The sequence below is a fragment of the Panulirus ornatus genome, chromosome 8 (assembly GCF_036320965.1).
Source record: "Panulirus ornatus isolate Po-2019 chromosome 8, ASM3632096v1, whole genome shotgun sequence".
Taxonomy (NCBI): domain Eukaryota; kingdom Metazoa; phylum Arthropoda; class Malacostraca; order Decapoda; family Palinuridae; genus Panulirus; species Panulirus ornatus.
In genome coordinates, this window is record NC_092231.1 from 16,893,238 (window position 1) to 16,915,344 (window position 22,107).

General features: G+C 38.8%; 1 protein-coding gene across 5 annotated transcripts in view; it reads right to left on the minus strand.

The window, feature by feature from the left end:
- Nucleotides 1-22,107, minus strand: part of LOC139749847 (tudor domain-containing protein 7-like) — a 406,719-nt gene that overhangs the window by 55,582 nt on the left and 329,030 nt on the right. For 4 of the 5 annotated variants that reach the window (XM_071664167.1, XM_071664165.1, XM_071664168.1 and 1 more), the window contains one exon: nt 16,235-17,606. The exons of the other annotated variant lie outside the window; for it this stretch is intronic. In XM_071664167.1, coding sequence (XP_071520268.1) covers nt 17,377-17,606 — 230 coding nt within the window. In that variant the 3' untranslated portion in view covers nt 16,235-17,376. Of the gene's footprint in view, nt 1-16,234; nt 17,607-22,107 lie in introns of those variants that run through there. 5 annotated transcript variants of the gene reach the window in all.

Sequence of the window (22,107 nt, forward strand, 5' to 3'; positions counted from 1 at the left end):
TCCTCTGCTCTCTCAACCACGCTCTTTTTATTTCCACACATCTCTCTTACCCTTACGTTACTCACTCGATCAAACCACCTCACACCACACATTGTCCTCAAACATCTCATTTCCAGCACATCCATCCTCCTGCGCACAACTCTATCCATAGCCCACGCCTCGCAACCATACAACATTGTTGGAACCACTATTCCTTCAAACATACCCATTTTTGCTTTCCGAGATAATGTTCTCGACTTCCACACATTCTTCAAGGCTCCCAGAATTTTCGCCCCCTCCCCCACCCTATGATCCACTTCCGCTTCCATGGTTCCATCCGCTGCCAGATCCACTCCCAGATATCTAAAACACTTCACTTCCTCCAGTTTTTCTCCGTTCAAACTCACCTCCCAATTGACTTGACCCTCCACCCTACTGTACCTAATAACCTTGCTCTTATTCACATTTACTCTTAACTTTCTTCTTCCACACACTTTACCAAACTCAGTCACCAGCTTCTGCAGTTTCTCACATGAATCAGCCACCAGCGCTGTATCATCAGTGAACAACAACTGACTCACTTCCCAAGCTCTCTCATCCCCAACAGACTTCATACTTGCCCCTCTTTCCAAAACTCTTGCATTTACCTCCCTAACAACCCCATCCATAAACAAATTAAACAACCATGGAGACATCACACACCCCTGCCGCAAACCTACATTCACTGAGAACCAATCACTTTTCTCTCTTCCAACACGTACACATGCCTTACATCCTTGATAAAAACTTTTCACTGCTTCTAACAACTTTCCTCCCACCCCATATATACTTAATACCTTCCACAGAGCATCTCTATCAGCTCTATCATATGCCTTCTCCAGATCCATAAAAGAGAGATGTGTGGAAATAAAAAGAGCATGGTTGAGAGAGCAGAAGAGTGTGTTTTAAAATGGTTTGGGCACATGGAGAGAATGAGTGAGGAAAGATTGACCAAGAGGATATATATGTCGGGGGTCGATGTGGTATACCGGGGTCGACGTGCTGTCAATGGATTGAATCAGGGCAAGTGACGCGTCTGGGGTAAACCATGGAAAGTTCTGTGGGGCCTGGATGTGGAAAGGGAGCTGTGGTTTCGGGCATTATTGCATGACAGCTAGAGACTGAGTGTGAACGAATGGGGCCTTTGTTGTCTTCTCCTAGAGCTACCTCGCACACATGAGGGGGGAGGGGGATGTTATTCCATGTGTGGCGAGGTGGCGATGAGAATGAATAAAGGCAGACAGTGTGAATTGTATGCATGTGTATATATGTATGTGTCTGTGTGTGTATATATATGTGTACATTGAGCTGTATGGGTATGTATATTTGCGTGTGTGGACGTGTATGTATATACATGTGTATTGGGGTGGGTTGGGTCATTTCTTTCGTCTGTTTCCTTGCGCTACCTGGCAAACACAGGAGACAGCGACAAAGCAAAATCATAATATAAAAATATATATATCATGATCGTTATTATTATCATTATACTAAATCACTGTTTCGCGCATCAGCAAGGTAGCGCCAGGAAACAGATGAAGAATGGCCCATCTACTCATATACACATATATACATAAACGCCCATACACGCACATATACCCAGATGTACATATCAACATATACAACACAGAAATATACATATATACTTAACCGCCGTCTCCTGCATTAGCGAGGTAGCGCAAGGAAACAGACGAGGAATGGCCTAACCCACCCACATACACATGTATATACATAAGAGCCCACACATGCACATATATATACATACATATACAATTCAATGTATACATACATATATATAGAGACATATACACAGTTGACTGTGGACTGACTGCCACAACCAGGATTCGAACTTATGTGCTCAAGCATGGGCTGTCCATGAATGTGTCACAGTCAGGAGTTTAACCGCTACACCAAAAGAGTCTAGCCTTATTTGAGTTATTATTTACATGATCTGCATGTAGTTTATTCCACTGGTTAACCACTCTACAAATGAAAAAGCAGTTATTCACTTTACTATTACACCTTTTTCAAATTTTTCATTTTTGGTCATTGAATCTTTGTCCAAAGTGAAACAATCTTCTTTTGTTGTCAAAAGTATTTAGAATTTTGAAAACTTTTCTTAGATTTCTCTGTAGAATGTACTTTTGAAGAGAATAATTCTAGGGCTTCGAGTGTTTCCTCCTAAGGCTTATTTCTTTCTGATGGGATTCATTTGATTGCTCTTCTCTGAAATGGTTACAGTTTTTCTTTATCTCTGACCAAGTTTGGAGACTAGATTTGAACAAAATGTTCATTTGCTTCAAGCTCATGATTCTAGCTATAAATTCTAGTATCCTCTTGGTATTATTGTATGCTGCTAGAATGTATTTATCATGTTTAAGTTCATTAGTGACAATCACTCCAATACCATGTATTTTGGTAAATATGATGAATGCTTTAATCACCATAGTGCATTGCTTTGCAACCATTTATGTCAAAATCCATTTGCTGTGTCTGCTGACCCTTCAACGGTTTATCTAAATCCTTTTAAATCTTTTGGTAGTCCTCCTATGAATGGGTTGTATTACCAAATTTGTATTGTTGGCAAATATCAACATTTTATCTTTTAGCTTTAGTCACTGATATAGATGAAGAAAAGTATGAGTCCAAAAAATAACAACCTGAATGCAAAACAAGAGAGCGGACATACTGAAAATGAAAATCCTGACAACAGTATACAGTGTGAGACAGGTTGATCATGTAAAGAATGACACTGTAAAAGTGAAGTTTGGTAGTAGGCAAAGTATGATTGAGATAGCTGACCAGGAAGTGCTGGAAACATGTGGACATATGGAAAGGATGAACAAAGAAAAGTTAATGATGAATTGTCAAAAGTGGATGAAGCAAAGGGAAGGGTGAAACTAAAAAGGATATGAAAGTGATTAGAGCTTAAACATTCAAAAAGGTCAGATACATGCATGGGATAGTATAATCTGGAATGTATTGGGTAACATGCCAAAGGAAACCCAGAATGGTACATGAAGGGCTTTGTTTTGTGAACATCATTTATAACAGTTAGAAAGTCAATATCAATGAGATCAATATTCAACAGCTCCTGACACTACCTTAGTATGGTGGGAAATGGTGACGAGAGTAATCTATCCTTGTCAGCCCTTCAAGAAGTACTAGCCAATACCTGTAGTTCTTTTGCTAATTCAGCAAATACTTAAATCATCTGAACATAGTAACATCAACTTCCAGTACTTTTCAGTCCCCCCTAATTCTACACTTATTTCTATACTGTTAATAATGTTCTTATAGAGACCACATAATAAATACATTTCAATTATTACATCAAATTCCTCACTAAGTTTACTCATAGTTTTATCAAGTTATTCTTCATTACAAAAATTTTGAAAACCTCCATGAATTTTCCTTTAATACCAATAACTCTCAGACATTCCATTTTTTCAAAGAAATCCTTCCATCTTGTATACATCATTGTATATGAAAAATACTGTTTATAATATAATTCTAGGGAAGAGAGAAAGTCAAAATATTTCTCATGGTTTTATTATTTTGAGTATTTCATAGGATTTTATTTGCATCCCATAAAGACTTAAAAAATATAACAATAACTCATATATTTTCCAACCACCTGGGCATTCATTCATTGGTATAAAATGAATTAGCATTGAGGTAATATCATTATGTAATTCTCAACTTATTATAGTTGGGAAGTTGAGAAAGATTTGTAAAGCAAAGGTAAACAAACCTGAGAAGTGAAACTGAAAATATATCTTAGGTATCAGTGGCTATACTAATAACAAAAAAGATTATTTTTGAGTTACACTTTTTGGAAAGCTGCAGCTGTTTTGCACATCTGAAGTCCAAATAAATAAAATACAAATCCATGACATTACTTAATATTAAGCATTTTCGGGTTTTGAGACCATGACTAATAGTAATCTTCAAAAATACAAATACTGTTTTTTTCCAACGTTATGTTTTGGATTGGAGCTATTTGGTCTATAATGACTAGGCCAGACTAGTCACACCTGTTCCTCTGTCTGGATAAAATGGAAAGAACACCAAAGCAGAAATGTAAAAAAAGTATTGGAATCGACCATTTTTTTTTTAGTTGGGAGTTTTGCTTTTTTTTTATTCATTTTAATCTGTAGTTTACATATGATTTTTTTTCTTCTTCAAGGGTATTTTGGGAAGCAGCCAGAGAACAAACCAGGCTGAAGCAATTTACACAGCAACAAATCAGCCCAAATCACATGTGACTCAAAAAACCTCTATTCGCCCTGTAACATTAGGGACTGGATCATAAACTCCTGCTTATACATGCCTTAGCCTTTCCAGGATCAACAGCGCTAATGACCAACTCTCACCTGACAGAAAAGAGCTATCACACAGGAGATGAACTATGGCTTCAGAATATGTAGCAAAATCCTGAAAAAAATTCTTGATCTGGGTCTGGGAAAAATGTATATCCCTGGGGATAGGGGAGAAAGAATACTTCCCACGTATTCCCTGCGTGTCGTAGAAGGCGACTAAAAGGGAAGGGAGCGGGGGGCTGGAAATCCTCCCCTCTCAATTTTTTTTAATTTTCCAAAAGAAGGAACAGAGAAGGGGGCCAGGTGAGGATATTCCCTCAATGGCCCAGCTGTCTGTTCTTAACGCTACCTCGCTAACGCGGGAAATGGCGAATAGTTTGAAAAAAAAAAAAAATATATATATATATATATATATATATATATATATATATATTCCCTGGGGATAGGGGATTAAGAATACTTCCCACGTATTCCCTGCGTGTCATAGAAGGCGACTAAAAGGGGAGGGAGCGGGGGGCTGGAAATCCTCCCCTCTCAGTTTTTTTTAATTTTCCAAAAGGAGGAACAGAGAATTGGGCCAGGTGAGGGTATTCCCTCAAAGTCCCAGTCCTCTGTTCTTAACGCTACCTCACTAATGCGGGAAATGGCGAATAGTTTGAAAGAAAGAAAGAAAGATATATATATATATATATATATATATATATATATATATATATATATATATATATATATATATATATATATATATATAAAGTATAAAAAAAAAAAAAAAAATATATATATATATATATATATATATATATATATATATATATATATATATATATATATATATATATACATATATATAAAGTACCTATCTATATCTCTGATGCCCATTCCCAATTGAAACTCCCTCATGGGAGTGGCCAGGGCAATAGAGTCTACATAACTAGTGAACTCCAGTCCATTAGTTTAAAATCAAGTAACCTGCCCTAAAATAGAAAGATAAAAATATAAAGCAAACGTGTTTGTATGTGTGTGTGCATGTCATTTCCTATTTGTATTGCACAGAAAGGGAGTTTTACACTCAAGGAGCCCCATCTTTTGAGCATCCTCTACTGTCATACAACTTCTTAAATTTAAGTATGGTGTTTCCATTAATCATGTCCTTAAGTCATTTCATTCCAATCATCCACCACTCTTATACTTCACACCTTTTTAAACAAGTTTCTTGCAAAATTTCATGTTATATCCTATGATTGCTACATCTCTTGAAGAACAGTTCACTGTATACATCATTGACCTGTCTTAGACACTTGAAAACTGTAATCAGGTCAGTTTTCTCTCTTCTACGGTGGGAAAATTTAAAGCCTCCAGACTTTCTTGTGACTTGGCTTTCTTAATTCTGATACCAATGGCGTCTTAGCTACGTCTCTTCCTTGTACAAGGTCTGTGGGGCCTGAATGTGGATAGGAAGCTATGGTTTTGGTGCACTACACATGACAGATAAAGACTGATTATGAAAAAATGTGGCCTTTTTTGTCTGTTTTCCTGATACTACCTCACTGAGGCAGGGGGTAGCAATGCTGTTTCCTGTGTGGCAGGGTAGCAACAGGAATAGATGAAGGCAAGCAAGTATGAATATGTACATGTGTATATATGTATATGTCTGTGTATTTGTATGTATATGCTTGTATGTGTTAATATATACACGTATGTATATGTGCGTGTATGGATGCTTATGTATATATATATATATATATATATATATATATATATATATATATATATATATATATATATATATGTATTTTGAAGGTTTGTTAAATGTGTTTGATGATAGAGTGGCAGATATAGGGTGTTTTGGTCAAGGTGGTGTGCAAAGTGAGAGGGTTAGGGAAAATGATTTGGTAAACAGAGAAGAGGTAGTAAAAGCTTTGCGGAAGATGAAAGCCGGCAAGGCAGCAGGTTTGGATGGTATTGCAGTGGAATTTATGAAAAAAGGGGGTGACTGTGTTGTTGACTGGTTGGTAAGGTTATTTAATGTATGTATGACTCATGGTGAGGTGCCTGAGGATTGGCGGAATGCGTGCATAGTGCCATTGTACAAAGGCAAAGGGGATAAGAGTGAGTGCTCAAATTACAGAGGTATAAGTTTGTTGAGTATTCCTGGTAAATTATATGGGAGGATATTGATTGAGAGGGTGAAGGCATGTACAGAGCATCAGATTGGGGAAGAGCAGTGTGGTTTCAGAAGTGGTAGAGGATGTGTGGATCAGGTGTTTGCTTTGAAGAATGTATGTGAGAAATACTTAGAAAAGCAAATGGATTTGTATGTAGCATTTATGGATCTGGAGAAGGCATATGATAGAGTTGATAGAGATGCTCTGTGGAAGGTATTAAGAATATATGGTGTGGGAGGCAAGTTGTTAGAAGCAGTGAAAAGTTTTTATCGAGGATGTAAGGCATGTGTACGTGTAGGAAGAGAGGAAAGTGATTGGTTCTCAGTGAATGTAGGTTTGCGGCAGGGGTGTGTGATGTCTCCATGGTTGTTTAATTTGTTTATGGATGGGGTTGTTAGGGAGGTGAATGCAAGAGTTTTGGAAAGAGGAGCAAGTATGAAGTCTGTTGGGGATGAGAGAGCTTGGGAAGTGAGTCAGTTGTTGTTCGCTGATGATACAGTGCTGGTGGCTGATTCATGTGAGAAACTGCAGAAGCTGGTGACTGAGTTTGGTAAAGTGTGTGAAAGAAGAAAGTTAAGAGTAAATGTGAATAATAGCAAGGTTATTATGTACAGTAGGGTTGAGGGTCAAGTCAATTGGGAGATGAGTTTGAATGGAGAAAAACTGGAGGATGTGAAGTGTTTTAGATATCTGGGAGTGGATCTGGCAGCGGATGGAACCATGGAAGCGGAAGTGGATCATAGGGTGGGGGAGGGGGCGAAAATTCTGGGAGCCTTGAAGAATGTGTGGAAGTCAAGAACATTATCTCGGAAAGCAAAAATGGGTATGTTTGAAGGAATAGTGGTTCCAACAATGTTGTATGGTTGCGAGGCGTGGGCTATGGATAGAGTTGTGCGCAGGAGGATGGATGTGCTGGAAATGAGATGTTTGAGGACAATGTGTGGTGTGAGGTGGTTTGATCGAGTAAGTAACGTAAGGGTAAGAGAGATGTGTGGAAATAAAAAGAGCATGGTTGAGAGAGCAGAAGAGGGTGTTTTGAAGTGGTTTGGGCACATGGAGAGAATGAGTGAGGAAAGATTGACCAAGAGAATATATGTGTCGGAGGTGGAGGGAACGAGGAGAAGAGGGAGACCAAATTGGAGGTGGAAAGATGGAGTGAAAAAGATTTTGTGTGATCTGGGCCTGAGCATGCAGGAGGGTGAAAGGAGGGCAAGGAATAGAGTGAATTGGAGCGATGTGGTATACCGGGGTTGACGTGCTGACAGTGGATTGAATCAAGGCATGTGAAGCGTCTGGGGTAAACCATGGAAAGCTGTGTAGGTATGTATATTTGCGTGTGTGGACGTATGTATATACATGTGTATGGGGGTGGGTTGGGCCATTTCTTTCGTCTGTTTCCTTGCGCTACCTCGCAAACGCGGGAGACAGCGACAAAGCAAAAAAAAAAAAAAAAAAAAAAAAAAAAATATGTGTATATGAACAGATGGGCCATTCTTTGTCTGTTTCCTGGCACTACCTTGCTGATGCAGGTAACAGCAATTATGTATAATGAATAATATAAATAAATAAATATATATATATATATATATATATATATATATATATATATATATATATATATATATATATATATATATAAATATCATTTATTCTATCATTTATTAAACTTTGCTGCTGTCTCCCACGTTAACGAAGTAGTGCAAGGAAACAGACGAAAGAATTGCCCAACCCACCAACATACACATGTACATACATAAATGCCCACACACACACACATATGCATACCTATACATTTCAACGTATGCATACATATACATACACAGACATGTGCATACAAACACATACATATTCATACTTGCTGCCTTCATCCATTCCTGCCGCCACACATGAAATGGCACCCCCCTCCCCCCATGTGTGCACAAGGTAGCGCAAGGAAAAGACAACAAAAGCCACATTCATTCATACTCAGTCTCTAGCTGTAATGTGTAATGCACCGAAACCATAGCTCCCTTTCCACATCCAGGCCCTACAAAACTTTCCATGGTTTAACCCACATGCTTCACATGCCCTGGTTCAATCCATTGACAGCACGTTGACCCCAGTATACCACATCATACCAATTCACTCTATTCCTTGCAAACCTTACGCCCTCCTGTATGTTCAGGCCCCAATCGCTCAAAATCTTTTTCACTCCTCTTTCCACCTACAATTTGGTCTCCCACTTCTCATTCCCTCCACCTCTGACACATATATCCTCTTTCCTCATCTTTCCTCACTCATTCTCTTCATGTGACAAAACCATTTCAATACATCCTCTTCTGCTCTCTCAACCACTTACTCGATCAAACTATCTCACACCACAAACATCTCATTTCCAACACATCCACCCTCCTCCGCACAACCCCTTCTATAGCCCATGCCTCACAACCATATAACACTGTTGGAACCACTATTCCTTCAAACATACCCATTTTTGCTCTCCAACATAATGCTCTCACCTTCCACACACTCTTCAACACTCCCAGAACCTTTGCCCCCTCTCCCACCCTGTGACTTACTCCTGCTTCCATGGTTCCATCCACTGTGAAATCCACTCCCAGATATCAAAACACTTCACTTCCTCCAGTTTTTCTCCATTCAAACATACCTCCCAATTGACTTGTCCCTCAACCCTACTGTACCTAATGACCTTGCTCTTATTCACATTTACTCTCAGCTTTCTTTCACACACTTTACTAAACTCAGTCACCAACTTTTGCAGTTTCTTAATCGAATCAGCCACCAGTGCTGTATCATCAGCAAACAACAACTGACTCACTTTCCAAGCCCTCTCATCCACAACAGACTGCATACTTGCCCCTCTCTTCAAAACTCTTGCATTCACCTCCCTAACAACCCCATCCATAAACAAATTAAACAACCATGGAGCCATCATGCACCCCTGCCGCAAACCAGCATTCATTGGGAACCAATCACTACCCTGGGGATAGGGGAGAAAGATTACTTTCCATGTATTCCCTGCGTGTTGTAGAAGGCAACTAAAAGGGGAGGAAACGGAGGCTAGAAATCCTTCCCTCTTGTTTTTGATTTTCCAAAAGGAGGAACATAGAAGGGGGTTAAGTGAGGATATTCCCTCAAAGGCTCAGTCCTCTCTTCTTAACGCTACCTCGATAATGCAGGAAATGGCAAATAGTATGAAAAAGAAAAAAAGAAAAAAAAAAAATATATATATATATATATATATATATATATATATATATATATATATATATATATATATATTTTTTTTTTCTTTTTTTCTTTTTCATACTATTTGCCATTTCCTGCATTATCGAGGTAGCGTTAAGAAGAGAGGACTGAGCCTTTGAGGGAATATCCTCACTTAACCCCCTTCTATGTTCCTCCTTTTGGAAATATATATATATATATATATATATATATATATATATATATATATATATATATATATATATATATATGAAAAGGACAAGATTCAAATGCCTTGTTTAATCATGTTACAAATTATGATCATTGTACAGACTGAAGTAATGCCATCTCAGTTACTGACTCTAACTCCTGTGCCACGAGAAATATCACTGAATCTTCTATCATTAAATACACAAAGTGAAGGTCTATCATTGTTGAGAGAATCTGCAAACCATTCCCCTTTTTGTCCACATAATAAGTTTATGATACACTTGTTGCCAGACTTGAACACACCTAACCAACATTCGAGTAGTCACTTGTTTACCAAATAGCATCCTAGCAAATGTCTCTTTGTTGTACATCAACTGTTATATTTCTTTCTTGTATCTCCCCTGATGATGTGATTATTTCAAGAGGGTGCACTTTGGGAACTTATCATGTTCCATTTCCCTGTGGACTCATAGGAATATATATATATGTATATATATATATACATATATATATATATATATATATATATATATATATATATATATATATATATATATATATATATATATATATATTTTTTTTTTTTTTTTTTATACTTTGTCGCTGTCTCCCGCGTTTGCGAGGTAGTGCAAGGAAACAGACGAAAGAATGGCCCAACCCACCCACATACATATGTATATACATACACGTCCACACACGCAAATATACATACCTATACATCTCAATGTATACATATATATACACACACAGACATATACATATATACACATGTAATTAATTCATACTGTCTGCCTTTATTCATTCCCATCGCCACCTCGCCACACGAAATAACAACCCCCTCCTCCCTCATGTGTGCGAAGTAGCGCTAGGAAAAGACAACAAAGGCCACATTCATTCACACTCAGTCTCTAGCTGTCACGTAATAATATATTATATATATATATATTTCTTTTTCTTTCACACTATTCGCCATTTCCCGCATTAGCGAGGTAGCGTTAAGAACAGAGGACTGGGCCTTTGAGGGAATACCCTCACCTGGCCCAATTCTCTGTTCCTTCTTTTGGAAAATAGGGGAGAAAGAATACTTCCCACGTATTCCCTGCGTGTCGTATAAGGCGACTAAAAGGGGAGGGAGCGGGGGGCTGGAAATCCTCCCTTCTCATTATTTTTTTTTTAATTTTCCAAAAGGAACAGAGAAGGGGGCCAGGTAAGGATATTCCCTCAAAGGCCCATTCCTCTGTTCTTAACGCTACCTCGCTAACGCGGGAAATGGCGAATAGTTTAAAAAAAAATATATATATATATATATATATATATATATATATATATATATATATATATCTTTTTTTTCATACTATTTGCCATTTCCCACATATGAGTTAGCATTAAGAACAGAGGTCTGAGCCTTTGAGGGAGTATCCTCAATTGCCCCCATTTTCTGTTCCTCTTTTGGAAAATCAAAAAACGAGAGGGGAGGATTTCCAGCTCCCCACTCCCTCCCCTTTTAGTTGCCTTCTATGACAAGCAGGGAATACATGGGAAGTATTCTCTCTCCCCTATCCCCAGGGATAAGGAATATATATACATATACATACATATATACATGTATGTATATGTATGAATCATGTACATGTGTATATAAGTATATGTCTGTGTGTGTGTATATATATATATATATATATATATATATATATATATATATATATATATATATATATATATATACACTGAGATGTATAGGTATGTATATGTGTATGTGTGGATGTGTATGTATATATATTTGTATGTGGGTGGGTTGGGCCATTCTTTCGTCTGTTTCCTTGTGCTACCTCGCTAACGCAGGAGACAGCGACAAAGTATAATAAAATAAGATAAATAAATAAATATATATATATATACATTTCATTATACCTAATAGCCATCTCCCGAGTCAGCAAGGTAGCACAAGGAAACAGACGAATGAATGGCCAAATTCACCTACATACACATGCATATACATAAAAGCCCATACATGCACTTATACATACATATACATTCCAACATATACATACATACACAGACATATACATATGTACACATGTACATATTCATACTTGCTGCCTTCATACATTCCCGTCGCCACCCCACCACACATGAAATGATGGACGCCTTTTGCATGAGAAGTCCCTTGATGAAACTGTCCTCTGTTTCATCAAGTGATAATGATACAGCCTCGACTAGGATCACACACATAGATGCATACTTACATACACAAACACACATGTATATTTTTCTTAATACATATTTGCCATTTCTCACACAAGAGAAGTAGCATTAAGAACAGAGGAATGAGCCTTAAAGGGAACATCCTCATTTGACCCCTTTCTCTGTTCCTTCTTTCAGTAAAATTAAAATTAAGAGGGAAGGATTTCCAGCCCCCTTGCTCCCTCCCCTTTTAGTCACTTTTTATGCGCAGGAAATACATGGGAAGTATTCGTTATCCCCATCCCCTATCCCCAGGGATAATATATATATATATATATATATATATATATATATATATATATATATATATATATATATATATATATATGCAACAAAGCAAAAAAAAATATTATATATACATATATATATATATATATATATATATATATATATATATATATATATATATATATTTTCTTTTTCTTTCAAACTATTTGCCATTTCCCGCATTAGCAAGGTAGCGTTAAGAACAGAGGACTGGGCCTCTGAGGGAATATCCTCACCTCGCCCCTTTCTCTGTTCCTTCTTTTGGAAATTTAAAAAAAAAAAAAAAAAACAAGAGGGGAGGATTTCCAGCCCCCCACTCCCTCCCCTTTTAGTCACCTTCTACGACACGCAGGGACTACGTGGGAAGTATTCTTTCTCCCCTATCCCCAGGGATAACCTAACCTAACCTATATATATATATATATATATATATATATATATATATATATATATATGGGAAGTGAGTCAGTTGTTGTTCGCTGATGATACAGCGCTGGTGGCTGATTCATGTGAGAAACTGCAGAAGCTGGTGACTGAGTTTGGTGTAAAGTGTGTGAAAGAAGAAAGGTAAGAGTAAATGTGAAAAAGAGCAAGGTTATTAGGTACAGTAGGGTTGAGGGTCAAGTCAATTGGGAGGTAAGTTTGAATGGAGAAAAACTGGAGGAAGTAAAGTGTTTTAGATATCTGGGAGTGGATCTGGCAGCGGATGGAATCATGGAAGCGGAAGTGGATCATAGGGTGGGGGAGGGGGCGAAAATTCTGGGAGCCTTGAAGAATGTGTGGAAGTCGAGAACATTATCTCGGAAAGCAAAAATGGGTATGTTTGAAGGAATAGTGGTTCCAACAATGTTGTATGGTTGTGAGGCATGGGCTATGGATAGAGTTGTGTGCAGGAGGATGGATGTGCTGGAAATGAGATGTTTGAGGACAATGTGTGGTGTGAGGTGGTTTGATCAAGTAAGTAACGTAAGGGCAAGAGAGATGTGTGGAAATAAAAAGAGCATGGTTGAGACAGCAGAAGAGGGTGTTTTGAAATGGTTTGGGCACATGGAGAGAATGAGTGAGGAAAGATTGACCAAGAGGATATATGTGTCGGAGGTGGAGGGAACGAGGAGAAGTGGGAGACCAAATTGGAGGTGGAAAGATGGAGTGAAAAAGATTTTGTGTGATTGGGGCCTGAACATGCAGGAGGGTGAAAGGAGGGCAAGAAATAGAGTGAATTGGATCGATGTGGTATACCGGGGTTGACGTGCTGTCAGTGGATTGAATCAGGGCATGTGAAGCGTCTGGGGTAAACCATGGAAAGCTGTGTAGGTATGGATATTTGCGTGTGTGGACGTATGTATATACATGTGTATGGGGGGGGGGGGCATTTCTTTCATCTGTTTCCTTGCGCTACCTCGCAAACGCGGGAGACAGCAACAAAGTATAATAAAAAAAAAATATAAAATAATATATATATATATATATATATATATATATATATATATATATATTCCTGTGAGTCCACAGGGAAAATGAAACACGATAAGTTCCCAAGTGCACTTTCATGTAATAATCACATCATCAGGGGAGACACAAGAGAGAAATATAAGTCAATTGATATACATCGAAGAGATGAATCTAGGACGCCATTTGGTAAACAATCACATGTTTACCAAATGGCGTTCTAGGAAAAGACAACAAAGGCCCCATTCGTTCACACTCAGTCTCTAGCTGTCATGTAATAATGCACCGAAACCACAGCTCCCTTTCCACATCCAGGCCCCACAGAACTTTCCATCACTGTTCCCCATGTTAGCAAGGTAATGCCACTGACAAAGAAAGGCCACATCTCCTCCCTTCCATTCCCTAGCTCTCATGTGTAATACACCAAAAACCACAGCTCCCTATCCACAAACAAGCTCCAGAGACCTTTCCATGGTTTACCCCATATTCTTCACATGCCCTGTTCAGTCCAATGACAGCACATCGACCCCTGTGCACCACTTTGTTTCAATTCACTCCATCCCAAGCATGCCATTCACCCTCTCATAAACACACGTGTGTGTGTGTGTGTGTGTGTGTGTGTGTGTGTGTGTGTGTGTGTTACCAGACTCCCCCTTGCATGAGGATGAATTGTGTGGGAAAAGTCACCATTGGTGAGGATATACCACTTGGATTACAACCTAGTTTCAAAGGAGTCTATACTGGAAGTACTGCACCCTTCAGCTGCAGAATCTTTGGGAAAGTTTCTGTGATAATTATATATAATAATAACATGGGGGCAGCAGCAGCTTCTTAAGAGTTTCTGCTTGTTTGTTTGTTTGTTTGCTTCTATGTTTGTGTGTGAGTGTGGAGCAAAAGTTTTCACAACATACTGCAATTCTATACAAGTAAGTCTAAACAAAATGGGGGAGCTGGGCCTCCTGTGCCACCACCATTGTAATAATACTGATAACAATAATAATAATACTAATATATATATATATATATATATATATATATATATATATATATCCCTGGGGATAGAATACTTCCCACATATTCCCTGCGTGTCGTAGAAGGCGACTAAAAGGGGAGGGAGTGGGTGGCTGGAAATCCTCCCCTCTCATTTTTTTTTTTTTCCATTTTCCAAAAGAAGGAACATAGAAAGGGGCCAGGTGAGGATATTCCCTCAAAGGCCCAGTCCTCTGTTCTTAACGCTACCTCGCTAATGCGGGAAATGGCAAATAGTATGGAATGGAATATATTTACCATTATATATATATGTTTGAAGGAATAGTGGTTACAACAATGTTATATGGTTGCGAGGCATGGGCTTTAGATAGAGTTGTGCAGAGGAGGGTGGATGTGCTGGAAATGATGTTTGAGGACAATATGAGGTGTGAGGTGGTTTGATCGGGTAAGTAATGAAAGGGTAAGAGAGATGTGCGGTAATAATAAAAAGAGTGTGGTTAAGAGAGCAGAAGAGGGTGTTTTGAAGTGGTTTGGTCACATGGAGAGAATGAGTGAGGAAAGATTGATCAAGAGGATATATGTGTCGGAGGTGGAGGGAACGAGGAGAAGTGGGAGACCAAATTGGAGGTGGAAAGACGGAGTGAAAAAGATTTTGAGTGATCAGGGCCTGAACATGCAGGAGGGTGAAAGGAGTGCAAGGAATAGAGTGAATTGGAACGATGTGGTATACTGGGGTCGACGTACTGTCAATGGCTTGAACCAGGGCATGTGAAGCGTCTGAGGTAAACCATGGAAAGTTTTGTGGGGCCTGGATGTGGAAAGGGAGCTGTGGTTTCAGTGCATTATACATGACAGCTAGAGACTGAGTGAGAACGAATGTGGCCTTTGTGTCTTTTCCTAACGCTACCTTGCGCACATGCAGGAGGAGGGAGTTGTTATTTCAAGTGGCGGTGGTGACGGGAATGAATAAGGGCAGACAGTATGAATTATGTACATGTGTATATACGTATATGTCTGTGTGTGTATACATATGTATACATCGAGATGTATAGGTATGTATATGGGCGTGTGTGGATGTGTATGTATATACATGTGTACATGGGTGGGTTGGGCCATTCTTTTGTCTGTTTCCTTGCGCTACCTCGCTAATGCGGGAGACAGCAACAAAGTATAATAAAATAAATATACTCTCTCTCCTTTTCATACATATTCACCACTTTCTGTGTCAGAGAGATATCGTCAAGAACAGAAGATTGAGCCTTAGAGGGAAAATCCTCACCTGGTTCCCTTCTCTGTTCCCTCTTTCATACTTGCTTGCTGTTTCCTATGATACTGTGGTAGTGCCCTTATCAGACATAGAGCGACTGAATATATTACTTATTTATTAATTTTTATTTACATAACTGCAAAAGAAAAATATTTGTGGATATTATGATAGTTGCAATAGTATTTCTAAGCTTAACAAAACATAAAAACTAACTGAACTGCTACTTTCTTAAGCATCAGCATATGCATACGAGATTCATAAAATAAGCATTGTAATGTAAATTCCATGAAGGTATAAACAACAAACTTTCTGAGTACCTAGTATTATTAACCCTTTCACTGCACTTTCCAATCAACCACTGTACTCTCTGTGTACAGGAAATTCTCAATCATTCTCAAACAATAATTCCATACATTTGTCATTAACTTAAACACTGAAACACTGTACTGTTTATGTGTTCTATAAGCCCTTTACCTTATGTTGCTTCATTGCCAGGCACCTCTGGTACATCATGAGTACTGTCAGGCATATATGAGATGTATATGTGGTATTTTTTAGATATGTTTTTGTCACAAATAAGTATAATTACTGTACTAAAGGTTTTCATCACTATTTTCTATCATCTTGTAAGAGTCTATGCTTTACAAATTATTACATATCCTGAGGGTGCTGATCTCACACAAGGATTCTTAATATCTCCAAATCAAGTGGGCCAGAGTGTGGAAAAAATTTAGGCTGTAGCATCTGGTACTAAAGCATAGGATGCATTAAAGGCTGTAAACTTTGCCTTGGGGCTTCAGTAGCCGATTCAAGCAAGAATTCTTATAACAAATGTCCTGGCCACAATGGACAGGAATTAATATTAAGTGGTATATACAACCCCGCTGCAGTGAAAAGGGTTAATGGACTCCAGTGGTTGAAATAATAAAATCTATCCTTTCGTAAAAAGACAAACTGCTATCATACAGTAACTGGGGTATGCAAAGAACAGGTCATAATTCAGCATGCTGTATACTTAGTAAATGGGCTATGTTAAACATACCAACTTGACAAAATCATGAATTACAGATTCAAAATAAAGCTGCATTAGTAACCACTTAAGTTTTGCAACACTATATCCATCATATACTGATTAAATGTGAAAGCATTACTTCTCCCCTTTCTTCATATGTATGAAAACTGACAGCAACAGTTAACACACAAACAATGCCAACAACCAACACAGACTTACAAATTCATTTTAATACTTTGTACCTTTCTTTACAGCTCGTCCTTCATCTACAAGAATCTGGTCAATATAAATATCCAGCTTTGGATCAGTCGTATCAATCAACTGTAAAGAAAGTGTAACAGAATATTCATTTTCCTTCTCTACATCCATTACAACAGACACAAATTCACGATACTCCACCAGTTCCTGAAAGCGACAGGAATCCTCAGGACTCCAATCCTTGTTGGCAGCTATTATACCTGTAAACCAAAAATATTTTTCAAAACAGGTTCGGATTTTAAGCTGCACCAACCACCCAAATGGATACTGCACACAGTCAAGGCTTAAACATTTGAATTTTAAATGTTCTTACCCAAATTTCACATTTACAGCATATTTCTCTTACTATCATGCAGAAAGCTGAAATATTAAAGAATCTAAACAAGAGTGTTTACGCAAACTAACTCACTGAACAGTATGGAATTAGAAACAAAACAAATTATATCAAGGCAGAACATGAGACCCTCTTAAAATTCTTTGCTGACAGTGAAACAAACAAGGGTACTGTCAAGTGTAAGGAAACATGGTTTTTGCTTAGTTTCTTATTATCTTTCATTCTCTCTTTTTTTCCTTACAACAATCAGCATCCTAACCCTAGCTTCTGAAACAATCCTTACGGCTCAGGTCAAGGGTGGTTTCAAGGGTGTTTAGTTCATATGTATGACATAATCAGTGAGGTCAGATCAAAGCACAAAGGTGTCAAGGATATAGTGAAAAAGTGTTTGTCCTGACACTGTTAAGAGCAGTGGTGATGAGGGTGCAGTGAAGATTTGTCTGTCGAGAGTGATGTGACAATGAATTTGTCAACAATGAGGTAAAACTGCACTTGTCAAGAGTGATGTGAATTTATGTTTGTCAAGTGTGCAGTAAGATGTATTTGTCAAGGGTGAAGTGAAGATGTGTTTGTTGGGGTTGAGGTGAAGATGAGTTTGTTGGTAGAGTAATGAATTTTGGTTTATCAAGAGTATAGAGATGATGTACTTGACAGTGAAGATGCATCAACTGGAGGAAGACATATACATATAATTTATACATGGATGGAACGATGACAGAGATGAAAGTAAAACTTGGGAAAAAGGGTGTAGACAAGGAGTGTGGTGGAGATATGATGGCAAATGGCAAGCCTGTTTGTGGATGATACTGTAATGTTTGCGGAGAGTGAAGAGGAGTTGCAGAAGGTTGTAAGTGTTTTATGATGTGTGTGTAGACAAAGGAGATTGAAGGTAAATGCAAGTAAAAGTAAAATAATGGTGTTTGAAAGGAAACTGAGTGAAAGTATAGATTTTGTAAAACCATATAGAGCAAAAGAGGAAAGTGCACTAAATTGTGCTGTGGATATAGGGGGAGAAAGACTGGAAGAGGTGAGGGAATTTAAGTATCTAGGAGCTGTCTTGGGTAAGTGTGGTGATATGGAAGGAGAGACAAGGGAGACAGCAGTAAAGGGTAAAAGAGTCAATTGGTCCCTTAATAGAATAATGAAGGGTAGAGGTGTAAGTTTGGAAGTGAAGAGAGGATTAAAGGACAGCATAGTCCTCCCAACCCTGACCAATGCAGCTGAAACATGGATGTGGAATAAGGCACAGAGGTCAAGAATCCACGCTGTATAGATGAGCTATTTGAGGAGTGCATGTGGTGTGACAAGATGGATTGAAGAAAGAAATGAAAAGGTGTATGAGAGATGTGAGATGGCATGGAATGCAAAGGGAGTGAATTGTGAATTGGAAGAATGGGTGAAACATTATCCTTTGAGGGGGTTTGGGCATGTGGAAAGAATGCAAGACTGGGAGTTTACAAGGAAAGTGTATGATAGTACAATTAAAGGGGTTGGTATGAGTGGAAGACCACCTGTGACAAGGGCAAACAGGGTGGAGGAATACTGGCAGGAGAGAAACAGAGAAAGAATGAATGATATAGTGCATGCAAGGGATGCATGTAAGGAGAGGGATAAGTGGACTCTTTTGCCATGGCCAACCCTTAATGGGAGTTCCAAGAGGTAACAAGCTTCAGAGATTTAAGAAAGATAGATCTATTACCTTATTAAAAAATTAAATTCTTACAAGTCTATCTTACACCAACTTTTCAAGCACATAATGTAAAAGCACTGGAAAAGCATCTCCATTATTCAATGCCATCTAAACTATGGAGAAGGAAAGACTCCCAGAAAATGTATATAAAAGATAGGCAAATAAAAGTCAGATTGAGAGACTAGAGCCATGGTAAAAAGACAAGGTGATGAAATGGTGTGACAGCCTTGATGGCACAATAAAATCTGACCTTGGCACTTCAAACAGGTTCTGTGTGGCCTAACCTGGCTTATTGCCAACTGATATCTTAATAGTGTTTCATTTTTTGGGAAATGTAATCCTTTAACAGTGGTAATGGTCAAGACATTCCATCGAAATGAGTAAAAAGAGCAAAATGAGAGATAACATTAGTAAAAAAAAAAATACACAAAAGTTATATAATCATCAATGTGTTGGTGTGGTCTACTGCTGAATGAGGGGGGAGTGGACGACATATCTACTCACCTAACCCACATATTCTCTACCACTCCAGAAAGCATACTCCTCTGCCTAATATGATGTTCTGTACATGCCTTCACTCTCTCAATCACTATCCTCTCATACAGCTTATACATTCTTATTTATTTATTTATTTTATTTTGCTTTGTCGCTGTCTCCCGCGTTTGTGAGGTAGCGCAAGGAAACAGACAAAAGAAATGGCCCAACCCACCCCCATACACATGTATATTCATACACGTCCACACACGCAAATATACATACCTATACATCTCAATGTACACATATATATATACACACACAGACACATACATATATACCCATGCACACAATTCACACTGTCTCCTTTTATTCATTCCCATCGCCACCTCGCCACACATGGAATACCATCCCCCTCCCCCCTCATGTGTGCGAGGTAGCGCTAAGAAAAGACAACAAGGCCCCATTCGTTCACACTCAGTCTCTAGCTGTCATGCAATAATGCCCGAAACCACAGCTCCCTTTCCACATCAAGGCCCCACAAAACTTTCTATGGATTACCCCAGACGCTTCACATGCCCTGATTCAATCCACTGACAGCACGTCAACCCCAGTATACCAAATCGATCCAATTCACTCTATTCCTTGCCCTCCTTTCACCCTCCTGCATGTTCAGGCCCCGATCACTCAAAATCTTTTTCACTCCATCTTTCCACCTCCAATTTGGTCTCCCACTTCTCCTCGTTCCCTCCACCTCCGACACATATATCCTCTTGGTCAATCTTTCCTCACTCATTCTCTCCATGTGCCCAAACCATTTCGAAACACCTTCTTCTGCTCTCTCAACCATGCTCTTTTTATTTCCACACATCTCTCTTACCCTTACATTACTTAGTCGATCAAACCACCTCACACCACACATTGTCCTCAAACATCTCATTTCCAGCACATCCACCCTCCTGCAAACAACTCTATCCATAGCCCACGCCTCGCAACCATACAACATTGTTGGAACCACTATTCCTTCAAACATACCCATTTTTGCTTTCCGAGATAATGTTCTCGACTTCCAAACATTCTTCAAGGCCCCCAGGATTTTCGCCCCTTCCCCACCCTATGATTCACTTCCACTTCCATGGTTCCATCCGCTGCCAGATTCACTCCCAGATATCTAAAACACTTTACTTCCTCCAGTTTTTCTCCATTCAAACTTACCTCCCAATTGACTTGACCCTCAACCCTACTGTACCTAATAACCTTGCTCTTATTCACATTTCCTCTTAACTTTCTTCCTTCACACACTTTACAAAACTCAGTCACCAGCTTCTGCAGTTTCTCACATGAATCAGCCACCAGCGCTGTATCATCAGCGAACAACAACTGACTCACTTCCCAAGCTCTCTCATCCACAACAGACTTCATACTTGCCCCTCTTTCCAAAACTCTTGCATTCACCTCCCTGACAACCCCATCCAAAAACAAATTAAACAACCATGGAAACATCACACACCCCTGCCGCAAACCTACATTCACTGAGAACAAATCACTTTCCTCTCTTCCTACACATACACATGCCTTACATCCTCGATAAAAACTTTTCACTGCTTCTAACAACTTGCTTCCCACACCATATATTCTTAATACCTTCCACAGAGCATCTCCATCAACTCTATCATATGCCTTCTCCAGATCCATAAATGCTACATACAAATCCATTTGCTTTTCTAAGTATTTCTCACATACATTCTTCAAAGCAAACACCTGATCCACACATCCTCTACCACTTCTGAAACCACACTGCTCTTCCCCTATCTGATGCTCTGTACATGCCTTCACCCTCTCAATCAATATCCTCCCATATAATTTACCAGGAATACTCAACAAACTTATACCTCTGTAAATTGAGCACTCACTCTTATCCCCTTTGCCTTTGTACAATGGCACTATGCACGCATTCCGCCAATCCTCAGGCACCTCACCATGAGTCATTTTTTTTTTTTTTTTTTTTTTATACTTTGTCGCTGTCTCCCGCGTTTGCGAGGTAGCGCAAGGAAACAGACGAAAGAAATGGCCCAACCCCCCCCCCCATACACATGTACATACACACGTCCACACACGCAAATATACATACCTACACAGCTTTCCATGGTTTACCCCAGACGCTTCACATGCCTTGATTCAATCCACTGACAGCACGTCAACC